At 44.1% G+C, this 21,091-nt stretch overlaps 1 protein-coding gene across 2 annotated transcripts in view; it reads right to left on the bottom strand.

Annotated features, from left to right (window-relative positions):
- The window catches only part of FAM227A (family with sequence similarity 227 member A), a 76,751-nt gene extending 60,426 nt beyond the window's left edge, over positions 1-16,325 (bottom strand). For both annotated transcript variants that reach the window (XM_046646017.1, XM_046646016.1), the window contains exons 1-4: positions 16,216-16,325; positions 15,673-15,771; positions 6,006-6,082; positions 4,418-4,564 (exon numbers count right to left, since the gene is read on the bottom strand). In XM_046646017.1, the coding sequence (XP_046501973.1) occupies positions 4,418-4,564; positions 6,006-6,082; positions 15,673-15,715 (267 nt within the window). In that variant the 5' untranslated portion in view covers positions 15,716-15,771; positions 16,216-16,325. The remainder of the gene's footprint in view (positions 1-4,417; positions 4,565-6,005; positions 6,083-15,672; positions 15,772-16,215) is intronic.
- Positions 16,326-21,091: the final 4,766 nt, after the last annotated feature.

Below are 21,091 nucleotides of genomic sequence, written 5' to 3'. Positions count from 1 at the left end.
CACACAGGCTGCCTCTCCTCTTACCATTAGGAGGAGCAAAGAGATCTTGCTCTTGCCACCCTCCTGGACACACAGGGAAAGACTCCTTGGCTCTCCCTTCAAGCCTGCAGAAGCTGAGGGCATCATGCACTGACAAGCAAGTCTCCTGTGCTTGGATAAGCAAAACTCCCTCATGAGCAAGGAGCTCTCCAGCCCTGCTCTTGGCTCTTTTTCACCACTGCTCACACGTCGAGTGAGGCAGTACAATGGAGCAGTCAAGAGCATAGACTTTGGTGCAAGATTGTCTGGACTCAAATCCTGCTCTTACACTTATTAGGCATGTTACCTTGAGCAACGTTATTGAACCTGTGTGGTTCACCTCATTGGAAAATGGAGATGATGATGATTATACAATAGTCCCTACCTCGAGGACCTCTGTGAGGATTAAATGAGCAAGTGATATATTCGAAGCACTCAGAACAGTGCCTGGCACCTAAAAGCACTAGGAGTGTGCAGTTCTTTATTTATTTATTCACCCTCCTGCTTCCTTTCAAAAAGGATTTCATTTCAGCCCTTCAACAGATACTGGGATGGTGATGGAGAGTCCTGCCCTTCAGGTATTCACAGGTAAACAGACATTTACAATGCAGTGTGCTAGGCGCCCTGAGAGAAGGAATCCCAGGGGGACATCCCAGAGGGGCAGCTAACCTGTAAACCAACTGGATGGAGAAGGGAGAGCTGAGAGCTCTGCAGAAAGGGAAGAAGGCATGCACCCAGGGTGTGAAACTATATGACACATTTGGGGACCTTCAAGGGTTTTCTGTGCAGTGGAAGCACTGGGTGTGGGTGGCGAGAGGCCAGGCAGGAGCCAGACCATGAGGTACCTGGGTGCTGGGACTGAAAGTTGTTCTGAAGCTGGACAGGGGAAGGGGGCATGAGTTTTCAACAGGGCAGGCACACCATGAAATTGGTCTTCTAGAAATATCCCTGGAGGCAGTATAAAAAAGTCCCCTTTGAGGGGACTGAGATGGCAAGGCAGACGACACACCAGGCAGCAGGTGAAGTGATCCAGACAGGAAGTTGTGGGGCCTGAACTTGACAGTGGCAGTAGGAAGGAGGAGGCGGCGCAGCAAAGATGGTAGTTGAATCTTAGTGACCTCTTGGATGTGGGGGTGAGGATAAGGGAGGGGATTGGTCAGTGCCCAGGTGGAAGGCTGTGGTTTTCAACAAGATAGGGAAGCCGGGAGGAGAAGCAGGTCTGGTGTGTCTGAGGGACAGTGGGGGCAGGAGGCGGAGGAATATGGGAATCAGGAGCACAGCAATGGGTTTGGAGGTAGAGCCACAGTTCATAAGTGGTGATTAGCCTCATGGGGGGAGGAGATTACCAATGTCCATGAACACGTTCTCCATGACCGTGGACAGTGAAGGGGCTTGGAATACCAGGATGGTGCTGCCTGAGTAGAGGCAGGATGCTCCCAGAGAAACCACGGAAGGAAAGGACGTCAAGTGCAGGGAGTCATCCTCTGGGTCAATTCTACAGAGGTCATCCAGATAATAACAGAAACACATGCTTTGGATTTGGCAATATGAGAGCTAACGGTGGACTGACTTCGGCCACTTTCAGTGATGGAATGAAGGTGGGAAACCAGATTGCAGCAGGATGAAAAGAGAATGGAGGTGACAATGTGAAGCCAGCAAGTGTGGCGGCTCTTCTGAGAAATCCCAGGCGAGGCCCAGAGCTGAGCAGGGGCCGCACTACGAGCAAGGCAGACAGCTTTTGTCCTCATGGAGCTCGTGGTCTAGCAACGGCCTCCAGATCCTCTGAAGCAGAGGCGAAGGTGGCTGCCGAGAGGGAGGGGGAGGGATGGAGGAGAGGATTTGAGGTGCCAAGTAGAAGTTTGGGATGGCCCCTGAGCAAGATGGAAGAGGATCCTTCTAAAGGTGAGGCACAAATTTGCCTTGAGTTTCCAGGAGCCAAAGAAAAGCAGGAAACAGCATCAGTTTAAGACTGAAAGCATTCCAGGAGTTGCACAGTTTTTCTTGGGATTAAGGCCATTCCCCACAGCGCCTCAAAAATGGGACATTAAGGAATATAGTAGTCACTGTCCTCAGGGCTACCCACACAACAAACGGAACATGAGCATGTGGGGCTGGGCCAGCGGGCCTGTCAAGGGCAAGCAAGAACGTGGGCTGGAAGGTCATGCGGCAACCGTGGATCCATGAAATACCCAATCCATTCGTTCTCAAGTCTTTCTTCCTTTTTAAATTATAGAAAAAAGAAGAAGAAAAAAACCATAATCCTATCAGTCAGAGAACACTGGTAATATCTACATATGGCTTCATCCCCGGATTTTCCTATGTATGTACTTATATAACATTTATTGCAGAGAGTTTTATATGCTGATATTTTTCATTTAACATCATAGCACAGCCTGTTAAAATACACTCCTTATAAACATTCATTTTAATGGCTAAGCAGTCCATGATATATATATACCCAAATAACTGTCCTATTCTTCTATTATTGATCATTAAACAGTTTCTAATAACATTGATAATAAAACTACCATTTTTTGAGAGCTTATGACTTACTAAGCACTGTGCCAAGTGTTTTTATATATATTGTCTTATTTATTTCACAATAACAATTAAGGTAGAAACTGTTATTATCCCTATATTACAGGAGAGGAAACTGGAGCCCAGAGAGCCACTTCACCACCACCACATACTGCCTTCAGTTCCTTGGTATCATAAATAACAACGTGGTGAACATCTTTCTACATCGTCCTGGAGAGAATGTGATGCTTTGGGTGTCTGCTGCTCCTCCGCCTCTGCACTGGGGAAAAGCAGAGGATCAGGTACCCAGCCCCAGGCTGCCCCCTGCTTGGCCCAGAGACCTAGTGAAAGGCAGCTGTCCACTCGCTGACCACAGTCCATGCTGGAGCCTGGCACTGGGACTCCAGCGAACACCACTGTCATACTGGGCAGGGACTGGCCCAAACAGATCATCACTCTTAGGAAGTCTGAAGACACAGAGGAATGAGACAGATGGAACTGATGTAGAGACACAGCTGGAGAGAAGGCAGCAGGGAGAAATCATGAAGAAGAGAAGAGGGGGAGAAGGAAGGAAGGAAGGGGAAGGGAAGAAGGAAGGAAGGGGAGGGGCAGAGGGAGAGGTGGGGTGGAGAGGGAGAGAGAGAAATAGAGATGGGGGGTGTGGTTTGAAGCAGCAGTGAGAAGTACAGGCAGGAGAGAAGAAGAAGCTGGACCCCAGGAATGGTGGCATGACTAGTCAGCAGCCGAGAGGACAATGACCAGAGATGCTTTGGGGACACGGGAGGTAGCGTAGCATCATGAAGGGTGATGAGGCACAGCTGCAGGGCTGCCTAGACCATTTCCTGGGCTTCCTCCCCTTCATACCTCCTTACAATGATCCCCCACCTCCTGATGGGCCAGCACTGTCTCACATATGCACATACGTTCTCCTGGGTCTCAGAATACAAATCTGTCTTGACTTACGATGGGGCTACGTGCTGATAAACCCATCGTAAGTTGGAAATATCCTAAGTTGAAAATGCATTTAATACACCTAACTTACTGAACATCACAGCTTAGCCTAGCCTACCTGCAACATGCTAGGACACTTACACGAGCCTACAGTCGGGCAACATCATCTAACACAAAGCCTATTCTACAGCAAAGTGTTGACTGTCTCATGTAATTTATTGACTACTGTACTGAAAGTGAATGACAGAATGGTTGTAAGCATACTGGTTGTTTGCCCTTGTGATTGTGTGGCTGACAGGGGCTGCCTAGCATCAAGAGAGAGGATTGTACTGCATATCGCTAGCCTGGGAAAAGATACAAACTTGAAATTCGAAGTACAGTTTGGGTATAGAATGCATATCACTTTTGCACCATCGTCAAGTTGAAAAATCATGAGAACCATCGTGCGCTGGGGACCGTCTGGGTCCCTTCCTAAGGAACCCAGTGTGCTCCAGTGCACTGCTCTCCTAGTGGGCAGCTCACCCCAAGGGGTACTCTTGGGTGTGGGACGAAAGTACTCTAACTAATGTGTAACTAAAAAAAACAGAAATTGTTTCCAATATACAATGGAGCGACTGACAAGAGACATGTCTATCATTTATAAATAAACATCTATTATGAGGGTATGCACTCAAATTTTTCTTCTAATAGGATACACGATCAAAACAGTGTGGAAACCAGTGCTCTGGTAGAAAAAAAATCTCAGCTTTGGAGGGAGCACGGGCATGGGCTCCAGTCCAGGCTCAGTCACTTGCAAACTATGTGGCCCTCAGTGACTTACTCAATTGCCCTGACTCTCAGTTTCCTGGGACAGGTGTGTCTGCCTGCCACACGGGTTGCTGTGAAGCTGGTTGGGCATCACAGAGGTGAGCTGCCCGCTCTCTTTCCTTACCTTGCCACTACAGGGGTTTCTCTCAGCCCGGATCACATTGCCTACCAAGTCACAGAAGTCCACCCCATTTGGAAGCTCATTTGGCCTAGAGTCGTTAAATTGTAGATACTGGTACAGCTCTGCCAGCAGATTTTTATCTGCTGTTTTCTGAAGCAAAAAAGAAGAATATGAAAATGGGGTTCTTCATTTTCAGTTTAAAACATTTTATCATGAAGACAATATAACAACCCTACAGCACGCTGAAATAAATGAGGGCATGTTCATGACCCCAGCACCCCTAAGCAAACACCTATTTACATCATTTCTATTTTTCCTTTCAGGCTTCGAGCACATGTATGCAAATATGTATGTGGAACTTCAATCACTTTACAATACATATATACACACATGCTTTTATGTCCTTCTTTATCCACTTTAGACTTTTCACACTGCTACATACATTGTGTTTAAATTTATCATTTAAAATAATATACCCCATTAAGAAGATGTGCTTTAATTTAATTAACTACTCACTGATTATTTCCGATTAATATTAATGTCATTAATAACTTACAGCATATATTTCTCCCCCTTTTTGGTTATTTATTTAGTATGAATTTCTCAAAATGGCAATATTTGATCAAAGGAAATAACTACTTCTATGGTTTTCAATATATATCATTAAATGAATTTTTAGGATAAAAATATGACTATTAAAAATGTAAAAATACAGAAAAGTAAAGAGGAAACCAACTACCATCACCCAAAGGCACCTCCTAGAAACATTCTGGGGGACTGAATTTCTCTCTAACTGGGCTGCGTCATTGATGATGGAAGAACTCAGTGATTAACTGCACTGACTGAGTCAGAAAACCTGGGGTCAGATGTCAGCGCCACCATTTACTAGCTGTGCCCCTTTGGGCAGGACCTTTAAATCTGCTCAGCCACCATCATGGGTAGCACAACAGCTTCGATGCAGACTCTCAACCATGGGGCTTTATGCTGTGTGGGAATTTCCTAGGCTGAAAGGTGAACAAAGGATAACAGTGCCATCCTGCTCATATTCTCCAGCAATTTAAGGCATGAAAACATACAGCAAGCTTAGGAGAATCTTAAGTGGGGCAGCTGCGAGGCAGGACCAGATTAGTGCTGGAGAGACAGCGGAGAGAGCCCGGCTGCGGGTCCGAGGAAGTGGGGCTCTGCTGTCAACAAGCTGCCTGATGCTGGACAGGTCATCTAACTCCTCCTGAACCTCAGCTCCCGGGGGCGTCTGCAGTGGTCAAGGGGACTAACACTGCTGTATGATGGGGCCCCAGGAGCTGTGCAGCATGGTGGTTCTGTGTGAGCAAATCTAAACTCATTGTTCCTAAGGGGAACACCTTCTAACTTCCAAAAATAGATGGACAAATGACCTCTGGAACACTCCTCACTCTACCCTTTCAAGGGTGTTAGGAGAAATTCCAGCATTATTAAGACATTTTAAGAAGGCAACTCTGCAATTTTCCTACACAATCACCATCCCGTTGCCAAGGATTCCCTCTCCAGGAATAAAGTCTATTTCATGTCCAGCAGAAACAATCTGAAACAGACCCAGCAATAGATGCCTTACCCTTTTACTAACGAAAGACTTGACATTCCTGGATGCTGAGCCTCTGCAAGTATACTGTGCTTTTCTCTGACTCTTGTCTGCAGAAAAATGGAAGAAGAGAGGTAAGATGTGAGTAAACATAGGGTCTGTCCACCGCTGGGTGGTAATTACAACAGTGATTTTTCAGTCAACCTGAGCTGCCAGATGCCACTCACACTATCAGTCTCACTAGATCCCCAGCTGTGGTGCTGACTTACTCAGATTCCCCTCCTTATTTGATTAGACTGCTTGAGCCAGAGAAGCAGCCAGGGGGAGTGGACAAAGCATGGGCCTTGACATGAGGCTGGGACGAATCCAGGCAACCTGTGTGGCCTTCAGCAACTCGTTCCCTTCCCCCAGGCCTGTCCCCTCACCTATAAACTAAATTCAGTGGTGCCTCCCTCACAGGCAGGGGCATCATGAAGCTTTAACAGGGAGCGTATGTAGCACCCTGGTATAATGTGCCAGTAGTACGTAGTAGGGACTCTCTAAATGGTATTGTCCTTCCCTCCTTCCTTGCCCAAACTCAAGAAGTCAGATTTGAGGCTCCTTCAGAAGAGGACAAAAATATCCTCATCTGAAACTCTGGATTCCTAATCAACTGCATTCTAGATACTAAAAAAAAAAAAAAAACCCACGAAAACACCGTCAAAGCTATGAGAATGCTTTTTGCCTCTGTCTCCCGGGCTGCTGCGACTTTTCTCTTTTAAAGCCTTCTTCTCCAACTCAAATCTCTCAATTGCCTTCAAAAACCAAAAAGAAATGGGGGCATTAGGGATTAATGCAAATCTTGGTGGAGGGTAGGGGTCAAGAACTAGGCCATTTCTCCTACTGGTGTGCAAAAGGCCCAGAGCAAAGTTTGTGGCAGCACCTTGCTGTCTTCCTTCTAGGTGGTAGGGCCTTGGTGACCCTTGGTCAGTGTCACTGACCTCATCCCCCTGAATGTCACCACTGATACATTCCCCCCACCCCGCCCTCTCTCCCACTGCCCCTCCTCCTGGTTACATCTCCTCCAGGCTACACCTCTGAGGAGCACACGATTTGGAACGCGGTTCCAATCATGGCTCTGCAGGTCACAAACTATTGTTTAATCTCTCTGTAAAAGAGGGATAATAATACCTACCTTCCAGCATCCTTATAAGGATCAGATATAAAGTACTTAATGTCTTATAAAACACTAGCACAGAGGCTATCTGACAGGAGGGGCTCAATAAAAGGTAACTATTATCATTATTAATCATCATACTCTTGACCTCTCAAGACTTCTCTTGATTTCCGACTCCTCCTCCCCTACCGCCCTACCCTCTCCTGAAAACGAAAGAAAGAAAAATGAATGTCAGTGACCCAACAAGTTGTATTGATTGTCAACTATGAGCCCAGCACTACGCTTGGGATAAAAAGCTAACAAAGAAGTATGCTTCTGTGTTCTTGCCCCCTAGGAATTTATCTATTTGAAGAGCCAAATCAACACAGTGGAATAATTAAGTTCTAATCTGCTACGTTTAGGATTCAAACAAGTGAGATCAGTATGAGCTGGAGCAGTCATGGAGGACTGCCCAGAAGAGGCGGGACGTGAGTGTTGGGGGAAATGAAGAAGCATCTATCTCCTTAGCTTGATAGACTGTGAAATGCCTCTTTAGCCTTCCCCCACCCTTCTCCTGAATCGGCAGTCCCGGCCCACAGGAGTTCAAGGTACTGGACACGTATGCAGCTAGGTGTGTATGTGGAGGACGGGGTCACATTAGTAGACATACATGTCAACATTGTTGCTCCAATTAAGTACACCGAGCTAAGGCAGGATGAGTGAACCGGATGGGTGTGCGTCAATGCAGCAATACAGCAATGTCTCTGATCCCTGCCGGGACTGCACTGTAGCCGATATGGGCAGGGCCTGGAAGGATGGAGGAGACTGCACAGAGAGATCGCAGAAAGGATAGTTGAATGTTGGAAGAAAAGCAAGTTTCAGGGGGAAAATAACGAGATCTGAGTTTGCATTTGAGATGACAAAAGGACTTACAGCAGGGCTGTCCCCTAGGAAGGCAACTCCCAAACCTGGCTGACGACCAGCATTGCTGGGGAATTATTCAGATATACAGATTCATTAGAGATGTTCATCCCTTAGGTCTGCGTTGGGTCTGGAATTATTTATTTATTGTGACTCCTGAACAGTTCTCTATTTAAATTTGAAAAACCAATGGATAATTTACACGGTACAAAAACAAACAGTACAGTAAAAATTCCCCCTCCCAGCCCTGGCCCAATCCCCTCAGCTTCTTGCACAGCCTTCCAGACATGTTCTGTTCAAATGGGAGCATATGAGACACACAATCCCACACCTTACTCTTTTTTTACTTTTTAAAAAGCTCCCAGGGGAGTCTGATAATAAGTTAGGTTTAGGTATCACTCCTCGAGGTAGCTGGGAATAGGAGACTGAAATACGGGTGAGAAGCTGGAATTTGTGAACGTATCGTTGATTCCGCAGATATTTCCCGAGCACCTACGAAAGGCCAAACGCTGTGCCGATGCCGAGGACGCAGCCCTGAGCAGCGAACGCCGCCCCAGCCTCCAAGGGCTCTGGGGCTAGTGGGCAGAAGCCGACGGTTACGAGGTGATTGGTGCTGCTCTGAGGAGGGGCAGGGGGCCGCGAGTGCACCCAGAAGGGATGCCTACTAGTCTTGGGGTGGAGGGTGCAGGGAAGGCCTTCCCAGGCAGAGAGGAAGGACGGTGCCTACTCCCGGGGTGAGTGGGGAAGCTGGGATGGTGGGCAAGCAAGCTCTCGAGGGAGTGAGACTGGACAGAGGAGCTAAGCAAGTTCACGGCCAGAGACGGGAGGGAAACCCACACTCACAGCGTGGGAGAAGGAACAGAAAGAGGACACGCCTGGGAAGGGGGAGGGGGATCTGGATCTCAGAAGGAGCCGGTGCCCCCATTCATCGGTGCATATTCCTTAAGCACTTCCTACGTGACACACACTGTGCTAGGTGCCGTCCAGCAGCGCAGCATGGAGCCTGGAGAAACCAGTCTGGCTATAGGTGCTGACTCGGGAGAAGTGGCCACACAGCCCAGGCAGGGCAAGCTGAGGCCAGCAGAGGCTGGGCAGGGGAGCCCAGGGATGGGCTCCGGTGGCAGCAGGCAGCTGGCATCTGACAGATCTGACCAACTGCCTGGGCAGAGGAGCAGGAAGGACAAGCAAGGGACCCCTTCCTCCAGATCAAGTGAGGATCCAAGGTTGCTCCTGCTAGCCCCATCCTGGCTCTGACTGGCAATGAAGAACACCCGAGGAGATATGACAATACCAGGCAGCCTTGACAAGCCACCAGATCCTGCTTCTGGGAAGATAACGTCATTCTTTTTCCTGCTTTTAAAGTTATCTTTAAAAAAATCACAGGAGTAACATATAAATACATTCTTGTTGTAAAATATCCAAACATTACAGAAGTATATGGAGTAAAAAAAGTTTACCTGCCTTCCATCCCACCCCCTTTCAAGAACTGACTCCATTTGGTGTGTAGCCTTCCAGACTTTTCTCCTACACATTTATACATATATAATGTCCCTGCTGTGAGCCAGGCACTCTTCTATGCCCTGATCTAAGGGTTTCCATGAGTTTTAACTTATCTAATTCTTGCAACAACCCTATGAGGTAGATACATTATTAATGTTATCACCACGTTACAGGAAACCGAGACTCATAAAGGTTAAATAATTTACCTAATGTCACAATGCGAGAAAACAGTCAAGCAGGAAGTTAAACTCTGACAGCCCTACTCCGGAGCCTGTGCCCCTGCTGCCATGCCCTCTCCTACATCTCAGGACACATCACAGAGACAGTGTTTTCAAACTTACATGGAATCAGTCCAAATCGTGCGTGTGTGTATTTTGCTTTTATTCACAATTCAATTCTAAGCTCTGCTCAACGGTGGGGTAGGGGAGACTGAAGCTAGTGGTCTCCTTTCTGCATCAGTAAAGAATGGCTTAATCTCTGTGAAAGGCAATTTGATTGTATTTACGAAAATCTCAAATTTCACTTCTAGGACTCTATTCTGCAGAAATACTTGCAAATGAGCCTCAAGATTCATGTAAAAAAATATTTGCATGTTCACTATGATGAAAATACCACTGAAATATTTATCCATAGGGAATAGTTAAATTAATCATGCCATATCCAACCTTTGGAATATTATACAGCTATGAAAAGAATGGGGCAGGTCAACAACACTGATTTTGAAAAATCTCCAAGAGGTATTTACACTATGACAAATAAATAAAACAAAGGCAAACAAAATAACATTTATGGTATGATTCTGCTTATATTAAAAAAAGAATACAATAACCCTAAATGTATGTGTTGTATATTTCTGAATGTATAAAAAAGTTCTGGAAGATACACACCATAGGATTAGCAATGGTTACTTCTAGGGAAGGAAATAGGGCTGGGGAAAAGTGACTTTAACTGTTTACTTATATACTTGTAGATGGTTTGAATAAGCATGCATTACTTTGCTATTTAAATTTTAAAAAATAAAACAAAAAAATTGATTCAAGAGCTGACTGACCCCAAAAGTCAGTACTGGAAAAGCTGGGGTGAAGGTAAAGCTAAAAAGGCAAACCACCAGGTCAGGACCTTGGGGGCAGAGGAACCTTGTAGAAAGCAAGATGCCGTGGGAAGGGGCGAGCAGGGTTAGGTGGGGTGACTCGGCAGGTGGTAAAGGAGCAGGGTTTTAAGACAGAACCAAAGAAGCAGAGGGAAGTGACGAGGGGGAGGAGGAGAGCCAGGAGGGCACAGGGACTGCGGATCAGGCCTTCTTCCAGGACTTTCCTCCAGGGTTTTCTTCCAATCTATAGAACTCCACTGCCAACAAATGCTGTGGGTCTTCACCTAGTCTGAGCCTCTCTCATCGTGTCTGGGGACATAGACAGCAACATAAATGAGCGAAGCAGGCCAAATGTAAGAGCACATGGCAACCAACACTTTGCTTCCATATCAGGAAGCAGCAGGGAGTGGTGGGGACTGCAGTGAACTGGAGAGCTCACGTTCTGACAAAAGGAGCTACTGTTCTTCTGCTCCAGCTGATGACTGCCACATGGGATGCAGGCCCCAGCCCAAAGACTGCTTGGGCCAGCTGGTGCAGACAAAGGTATGGGAAGCCCAGACGTGGCCCACAGACTGCCAGTGAGCGACCTCTGGTGGAGATGAAAAACCTGCAGGTTAGGGAGTGAACTTGCCCGCAGCACACAGCATCCCCCAAAGAAGAAATCTTCATCATCATAACTCTCCTCCTCCCAGCCCCACGCGTGGGAGTGAGGCAGGGCAACTCACTGGGCAGAGGGGCTTGTGCAGTCCGAGCAGTGTGGAGCTGACCCTCCCAACAGTGCACTTCATACTGGTGAGGAGCAGGTCCCTATTGACTGGTTGGTTGATTGACATTGCTTGTTGCTCTCATTTCAAATCTCCATTTCTTGGAGATTTTTAGATTTATGCCTCAGATTTCTTAAGTGCAGTTAAAAATCAAATACACACTATCGCTAAAGCCCAAGATAGAAAAGAAGACACTTCCAGATGTTTCATGCCAGTGTTCTTCTGCGTGGTGGGAGCTGTGCTACCCAACCACCACCAGCTTAACCTACAGAACTCCTGTCTCTCAACAAGCCGGCTGTGTGTGTGTGTGTGTGTGTGTGTGTGTGTGTGAGGAAGAGTGGCCCTGAGCTAACACCTGTTGCCAATATTCCTCTTTTTGCTTGAGGAAGATTGTCACCGAGCTAACATCTGTGCCCATCTTCCTCTATTATGTATGTGGGATCTGTCACAACACAGCTTGATCAGTGGTGTAGATACCTGCCCAGGATCTGAACCCTCATGGGTGCCGAACTTACTCACTATGCCACTAGGCTGGCCTCTGTTTTATATTTTTTATAAAAGTGAATCAAAATTAACTTTGAGGCTTCCAGTTTCCAGTCTAGCATGTAGGGAGCTCGGAAGTTGTCACTCCACCTTTACAACAAGTAAAAAGCTAAATGAACTGAAAAATCAACAACTCTTCTTAGATCTGTCAGAGAAGTGAGGTCACAGGGCAAATTGGAGAGACCGATAAGAGAGACAGAGAATCACAACCTACCAGAGCAGAAACCTCCATGGGAACCAGTACTAGGATAAGAAAACGTGTACCTGATGAACTGCTGGAGGCTCAGTACGGACAAGACTGAGAGTTAAAAATCCAAGAGGGACCAATCTTCAGGGGCCCCTACACTTTTACGTTTTACCTCCAGGAGGTCACCAGGTTCTCAAAATGAATATCAGAGAAAAATCCCCTGGCACTTCCAGCAGGGGGAGAGGAAAAGCAACCATTCTGAAATATGCCATAGCATTCTACTCTTCTAACAAAGCCTACCCTCAGGAGAAACTATTTTACCAGAGCCTAACTTCCACGAGGGAAGGGAAGAACCCACCTCCAGCCCTGTCTGGCCATTTTGTCCCACCTAAGCAGGAAAAAAACCTGGGAAGCACCATTGGAGTTCACAGTCCAGGGGCACAGGCTCACCAAAAGGTGCTATAATCACAGGACGATAAACACTTTCTCTCCCCTCACACCTCACCCTCATATCACTAAAGGTCTGTTTACTGAAGTTTCTTATACCCACTACATTACATCCACCTTTCAGCAAACACAGAGCATACTGAAAGGCAAAAACACAGTTTGAAAAGAGTGAACAAGCATCAGAAACAAGAGTCAGATATGGCAGAAACATTGGAATTATCAGGTGAGGAACTTTTAAAAACTATGACTAATATGGTAAGCCTTTCAAGGAAAAAGTAGACAACATGCAAGAACAGATGGATAATATAAGCAGAGAGATGGAAATTCTAGGAAAGAATTAAAAAGAAATGCTAGAAATCAAAAACATTGTAACAGAAAGGAAGAATGCCTTTGATGGGCTCATTAGTAGACTGGACATGCCTGAGGAAAGAAACTCTGAAATTGAGGCTATGACAATAGAAACTTCCAAAATGGGAAAGCAAAGAGAAAAAGAGACTGAAAAAAAGAGAACAGAATATCCAAGAACTGTGTGACAACTACAAAAGGTGTAACAAATGCATAATGAGAATACCAGAAGGAGAAGAAAGGAACAGACGAAATATTTGAAGCAAAAATTATTGAGAATTTCCCCCAAACTAATGTCAGACACCAAAATACACATCTCAGAGCCTAGAGAACACAAAGTGGGATAAATGGAAAACACACAAACACACATACACACACACAAAACCCTACACCTATTCATTTCATATTCAAACTTTAGAAAATCAAAGATAAAGAAAAAACCTTGAAGGAAGCCAGGGAAAAAGAAACATCTTCACCTATAGAGGAGCAAAGATAAGAATTACTTCTGACTTCTCAGAAATCATGCAAGCAAGAAGAGAGTGGAGTGACATATTTAAAGTGTTAAGAGAAAAAAACTACCAATCTGAGTGGAGTGACATATTTAAAGTGTTAAGAGAAAAAAACTACCAATCTAGATAAAGTCAACAAAAGCAGAAGCTGGTTCTTTGAAAAGATCAATAAAATTGATATGTCTCTAGCCAGGCTAAATAAGAAATAAAGAGAGAAGACACAAATTACTAATATCAGAATGAAAGAGAGGACATCACTACAGATCCCATGACATCAAAAGGATAATAAAGGAATATTATGAACAACTCTATACCTACAAATTTGGTAACCTCGACAAAATGGAACCATTCCTTGAAAGACATAATCTGCCAAAACTCATGCAAAAAGATATAAAAAATCTGAATAGACATATATCTATTAAAGAAATTGAATCAATAATTAATGACCTTCCAAAACAGAAAGCACCCAACCCAGATGGGTTCACTGGTGAATTCTACTGAATATTTAAGGAAGATATTATACCAATTCTATACAATCTCTTCCAGAAGACAGAAGCAGAAAGAATAGTTTCTAACTCATTTTCTGAGGCCAGCATTACTCTAATACTAAAATCAGGTCAAGACATTATAAGGAAACTACAGACTAATAGCTCTCATGAACACAGATACAAAAATCCTCAAGGAAATATTACCAAAGCGAATCCAAACTGTATAAAAATAATTACACATCATGACCAAGTGGGATTTATCCCAAGTAAGCAAGGCTGGTTCAACATTTGATAAACAATTAATGTAATCCATCACATCAACAGGCTGAACAAGAAAAATCACACAATCATATTAATAGATGTAGAGAAAGCATTTGACAAAATCCAACACCCGGTTATGATAAAAACTCTCAGCAAACTAGGAATAGAGGGGAACTTTCTCAACTTTATAAAGTACATCTACAAAAAATTTACAGCTAACATCATACTTAATGGTGAGAAACTTGAAGCTAAGATCAGGAACAAGGCAAGGATGTCCCTTCTCACCACTGCTTTTCAAATTGTACTGGAAGTCCTAGCTAATGTAATAAGACAAGAAAAAGAAATTAAATGTATACATATTGGGAAGAAAGAAATAAAACTTTGCAGATGATGTCATTGTCTATGTAGAAAATCTGAAAGAATTAACAAATCAACTCCAGGAACTAACAAGTGATGATAGCAAGGTCTTAGGATATAAGGTTAGGGGGCTGGCCCTGTGGTTGAGTAGTTAAGTTTGCATGCTCCGCTTCGGTGGCCCAGGGTTTCATCAGTTTGGATCCTGGGTGCGGACATGGCACTGCTGGTCAGGCCACATTGCGGCAGCATCCCACATTCCACAATTAGCAGGACCCACAACTAAAATATACAACTATGCACTGAGGGGATTTGGGGAGAAAAAGCAGAAAAAAAAACAAAGAAGATGATTGGCAACAGTTGTTAGCTCAGGTGTCAATCTTTAAAAAAAAAAAAGATATAAGGGTAATGTAAAAAAGTCAATCAATTCCCTATAACCAGCAACGAACAAGCACAATTTGAAATTTAAAACATAATATGACTTACATTGCACCTACAAATATGAAATAGGTATAAATCTAACAAAATATGCACAAGATCTATATGAGGAAAACTACAAAACTCTGATGAAAGAAATCAAAGGAGAGCTAAGTAAATGGAGAGTTAGTCCATGTTCATGGATAAAAAGACTCAATATTGTCAAGATGGCAGCTCTTCCCGCTTCATTTACAGATTCACTGACACCCCAGTCAAAATTCCAGCAAGTCGTTGTGTGGATGTCGACAAACTGACTCTTAAGTTTATGTGGAGAGGCAAGGGACCCAGCACAGCCAACACCACACTGAAGGAGGACAAAGTTGCAGGACTGACACTACCAGATATCAAGACTTTGTAAGGTTACAGTAATCAAGACAGTGTAGTCTTAGTGAAAGAACAGACAAATAGATCAACAAACAGCATAGAGCGCCCAAAAATAGACCCACATAAATACAGTCAACTGGTCTCTGACAAAGGAACAAAGGTGAAACAATGGAGCAAAGACAGGTCTTTTCAATAAATAGTGCTGAACAACTGGACATTCACATGCAAAACAATGAATCTAGACACAGACCTTACAGTTTTTACAAAAATTAACTCAAAATGGATCATAGACCTAAATGTAAAATGCAAAACTATAAAATTCCTGGAAGGTAATGTAGGAGAAAATCTAGATTACCTTGGGCATGGTGATGACTTTTCAGATACAACATCAAAGGCATGATTCATGAAAGAAACAATTGATAAGCTGGCTCCATTAAAATTAAAAACTTCTACTCTGCAAAAGACAACGTCAAGAGAATAAGAAGATAAGCCATAGACTGGGAGAAAATATTTGCAAAAGACACATCTCATAAACGACTATTATCCAATTTATACAAAAAACTCTTAAAACTGTACAATAAGAAAACAAACAACATAATTAAAAAATGGGCCAAAGACCTTAACAGACACCTCACCAAAGAAGATATACAGATGACAAATAAATATATGAAAAGATGTTAAATATCATATGTCATTAGGGAATTGCAAATTAAAACAACGAGATATCACCACACAACAGTTAGAATGCCCCAAATCCAGAACACTGAGAACACCAAATGCGGGTGAGAACGTGGAGAAACAAGAGCTCTCATTCATCGCTGGTGGGAATACAACAAAATGGTATAGCCACTGTGGGAGACAGTTTGCCAATTTCTTACAAAACTAACCATACTCTTACCATATGGTCCAGCAATCACACTCCTTGGCATCTACCCAAAGACTGGAAATCGTATGTCCACACAAAAATCTGCACACAGATGTTTATAACAGCTCTATGCATGATTGCCAAAATTTGGAAGCAACCAAGATGTCCTTCACGGATATGGTGAACGGATAAATAAAATTTATCCAGACAATGGAATACTATTCAGTGCTAAAAAGAAAAAAAAAAAGCTATCAAGCCATGAAAAGACATGGAGGAAGCTTAAATGCTATTACTAAGTGCAAGAAACCAACCTGAAAAGGTACATATTGTACGATCCCAACTATGTGACATTGTGGAAAACGCAAAACCATGGAGACAGTAAAAACATCAGCGGTTGTCTGGGGTTACAGGGGAGGGAAGGATGAATAAGCAGAACACAGAGGATTTTTAGGGCAGTGAAACTAGTCTGTATGATACTACAAAGATAGATAGATGTCATTACACATTTTTCCAAAGGCAAACAACGTACCACACAAAGAGAGAACCCTAATGTAACCAATGAACTTTGGGTGATAATGATATATCAACGGAGGTTCATCAGTTGTAACAAATGTACCACTGTGATGATAGGCAGGGAGGTTGTGTGTGTGTGGAGGCAGGGAGTATGTGGGAACTCTGTACTTTCAGCTCAGTTTTGCTGTGAACATAAAACTGCTCTAAAAAATAAAGTTCACTAATCAAAAAAAAAGAATCTTTGAGATCTCTATTGTGCAAAGGTGCTTTCAAATACATAGAGGGTCCCCAGAGCCCTTCCTTCCTGGAAGCCTTGCCTCAGCACCCATAACTCACCAGGCTGTTGACCAATGGGTTGGGACTTAGATCCATTTCACCAATCGTTTGGTTTACCTGGTGCATGGAGCCAACAAAGCACGCTGGGAGGTGAGTCAGCTAAGGACACACACTAGGTGGTGATTACACACACGACAGGACAAGCTAGCTTGGCAAGGATGGCGGCTCACTCACTCCCTTTCTGCGCTGTCTCTCCACTTTATTTTCTTTGCAAACATTCACACTTCTTTTATCTTGTTTTAAATGACTTGCTTTACAAGTTATAGATGAAAATTAACCATATTCTAGATACCTTGGGAAATATAAAAAGAATCATCCATTATGCTGCCACCCTAACAACTTCTGTTAGGATCTGAGGAGCTTTCCTTCCAGTATTTTTTACATACATACACTTTTACATAATTATAATCTCAGTATGTGCCTATTTTACTAGTCTGACTTCTCTTCCACTCATTTTTATGATCATTTTCCATATGGCTAAACAATCTTCATAATATTTTAAATGGCATTATATGAATCCATTTAGAGGATGCATCTTAATAAACTTCACTGTTCTTGGGCTATTGAATATTTGGTTACAGTTTTTTGCAATTATAAATAATGCTGTGATGCATATAGTCAGACAGACAGCGGTTTCCATATTTTGGATGACTCCTTTAAGAGAGATTATCAGGTGAGAGAAGGCGGGGCCAAAAGGTATCTCAACCTTGTTTATCACTGTTGAAATCTCTGCTCAGTTCATGGCCTCTCTTGTCATCCTCTCTACGTTTGCATTTCTTTCTGTCTCAATCTCAACTGGTCTAGGATATATCCTTTGCAAAAGCCCCATAATCCCATCACTTCTCACTCCTTCACATAAAGCAAGGTCCACTCTTACTTCCATCACCCTCAAGTGTTCTTACAAATCGGACACTTGACAGTTGAAGATGCCAAGGAGGGATATGACACATCATAGAGAGATGGATTAGTTAGGCTGAGATGAATGTGGGATTAAGAAGGAAAAAGGGGACATTAGAAAAAGAGCCAGGAAAGTGAGACCCTAAAGCAGATCCTGATGGGATCACACTTGTGCTCATCTTGAGAAGGGTTTCTGAGAGGTGTGGAAGGTGAGAGGATGCAGAGGGACACACGCGGTCTGGCTGGCAGCAGCATGACCTGAAGGTTAATGCGCTCTTTATAAGATGGAAAGACCTGGGGTTATTTATAACCTGAGAGGGCTATTTACTGGACAAGCTCTACAGTCCTCCAGAGATAGGATTCTGTGCGTCCCTGGGATACAGTTAAGGGTCAGAAGTAAGACAAGGATCAATAAAGGCAGGGCCAGAGAAGATGCTGGTAGAGCCTGGACGACACTAGAAGGGGCAAGCTCTGGGCTCAGGCAGAAGTGCTGGCAGGTGAGAAGAGGTGAGGTCAAGTGCAGCAAAAAACAAAAAGTTGGATCTTAAGCTCACTTGTCTGAAGGCAGAGGGCTGGACCATGACTTCTTAGTTGCTACCTATAACTATAATTCTTTGGAAAGTAGGAGGGAAAAAAGCAGACAATGAAAAAAAAGAGCTTTTTTTCTCTTCTTCCCCATTCTTTCAAAACATATTTCTAGTACTTCTTCCTTTGGGGCTCTTTCTGATTATCTTAGTAAAACAAACTCAAGTCAAACAGTCCTTTGCAGTCACAAATTCTTTTAGAGGATAGGAAGGGCTTAAGTAATTGAAAAAAAAATTAATGAAAGTATATGGAATGAGCTAATAAGTAACGTGTGTTATGGACTTGAGCACTGGTTACACCTCTGTGCAGGTGTATCTGGTCTCAATTATAGAGGGCACCACAGAAGGATACAGGGTGGATTGTCCTCCAGAGTCTTCCTCATGGCATTCTTCATCACATTCCGTGTAACAGGTGAGACAGCCAGGTGCTCATCCAGTGGCACCATGGGCAAGGCGTTGACATTGATGACATCCATCTTACTGAAATAAGCCATTGTCCAGTTTCTCGTAAAGTGACAAATAGTAAGTTTCCACTTTTAAGAGTCTCTCATTTTTCACTCTGATCTTGTTCTCTGTTTAACCAGCCTCCTGGAAATCAGAAATAGCATAGAACCATCTTAGAAAACACAAACATGCTCATCTGGTAAGGAGAGCTGATGGCGAGGCGCATGCTGCATGCAACATGGGAAATAAAGATTTTTGTCTGAGAAGCCCATTCTTAACAGGATCTCAAGGCATATATACTTTTTCTTTCTACCTGCTGATGTTTCTCCCGCCCTTGATGAAAATTCCTCTAATTTTAAAAGTAAGGAGACTAGAGTGCTGGAAAGGCCAGGGCTCCAGACCTCCCAGCAAGCCAATTTCCAAATTAGAAATGAAATCTAATCTCTTTGTCTCTCTGAGCCTCATATGGAAAGTGAGAGATTCTGAATTAGGTTCCGAAGACCCTTTTCAGCTTTCAGATGCTATGAGTCTATGGTTTGGGTCCATCTCCTCAGCATAAGGCTCCTGATTACCTGAGGTTTTCTGCTCCCTCTCAGAAAACTGGCCCAGTCACTACTCTTCCTCCCGGATTTAGAAAACTCTGGCCAGGCTGCTCTCCCGGGTCCTTGCTCATTGGCCAGGAGTTCATCACTACCCCTTGTCTCTCCAGGTCCAGAGCCTGGTGGTACAGGCCTGGTTATAATGAAGTAAAAGACTTAGATCTGCCCTCAAGAAGCTCGTAGATAATGGAAGAAGAGAGAAAAGGTAGAGTTTGGTGGAAAAAATTAACCAAGGTGCCTTTTCACGAGTCTCCCTTCCTCTCCTTCAGTTCATGCCTTGTGCCCTGCCCTCTTCTCCCCAGCCATGTATCCTATATGCCTGCCCCACTGAACTTCTTCCTGGTCCCCGCCACGCTGTGCTTTGTGCCTCCATGCCTTTGCACATGCTGATCTTCTACTCAATGCTCAGCCCGGGTGATATATTTTTTGGGAAATCTTGAATTGCTCCAGGTCACTAGTGCCACCCCTCCCCCGTGAAGCCCAGGATTCTGCTTCCTCTTCCTCTTATGGCACTTAACCGTATGGAACTGGAATTATTTGCTTCTACATCTTTCTCCATTAGGCAAATGACTCCTGGGGATTAGGTTCACTCAATATTTGATTCCATTTTAGACTCACTCACCACACTTCTTTCTAGTCCCAAGAGGCTATTCATCTTGGGCTGTCCCACATCAGCTGGATTGTGGCAAAGGCTGGCCCAGGCCCAGATCAATACTATCTCCTCCCTCCTGTTCCTGGCCTTCAGCCATGCAGGCAAGGGGGAGAGAAGGTAAAGGGGAGGCAGGTGGAGGTGCGTTTTAGGGCTTCTCACTTTCCTCCCCACCTCCCGTTCCCCAGCTGGGTGGAAAACTGGAACACATTCTCTGAAAAGCTAAGCATGGGGCGACCCTTCTTGAGAAGCCTCTTGCTGTAGCTTAAAATTATTACTTACGCCTAATGGGAGAACCGAATAGTACACTTCTTAAGAAAAATGTTTAAAATACACGCTTTGCTCCCTTCTGAATTTTTCATCATACCACTTCAGCATTAAGTATTCTCTGAAACACGGTAAGATTTACTATCACTACCTGGGTTGTAAAAAAGGATGGGGAAGAAAACTAACTTCATTGAATACCTACCTGGTGCCCAGCGCTGTGCTATGTGCTGGGGGCAGATGAGTCGAAGAGTAAGGAACATTCTGCCCTCCAGGGGCACACAGTCTGGCAGCCGAGATTTGAATGTCCCCTGTTTCGGGTTAACATGTTTTAACTTCAACATGTTAAACAAGGTAAAACAATGCTGACTTTGAAGTCCAGTTTAACTCTCAGTCATTCAATGACTAGTTATTGAGTACCTGACACAAGCCAGCACTGTGCTCCTACTGGGGACGGGATGGTGAGCTACCCCACACTATACCCCTGTCCTACTGGAGCCACACCATAATCAAACAACTATATAAGTAATTGTGAATTATAACTGTGACCACTGCTTTGAAGGGAGGTACACAGTGCTGAGAGGACATACCAGTGACCTAGTCAACATGGTCAAGGCGTGAAG

The sequence above is a fragment of the Equus quagga genome, chromosome 19, assembly GCF_021613505.1.
Source record: "Equus quagga isolate Etosha38 chromosome 19, UCLA_HA_Equagga_1.0, whole genome shotgun sequence".
NCBI classification, from domain to species: Eukaryota; Metazoa; Chordata; class Mammalia; order Perissodactyla; family Equidae; genus Equus; species Equus quagga.
Note: the sequence above shows the minus strand (reverse complement) of the source record. Positions and strands in the feature narration are given on the sequence as shown.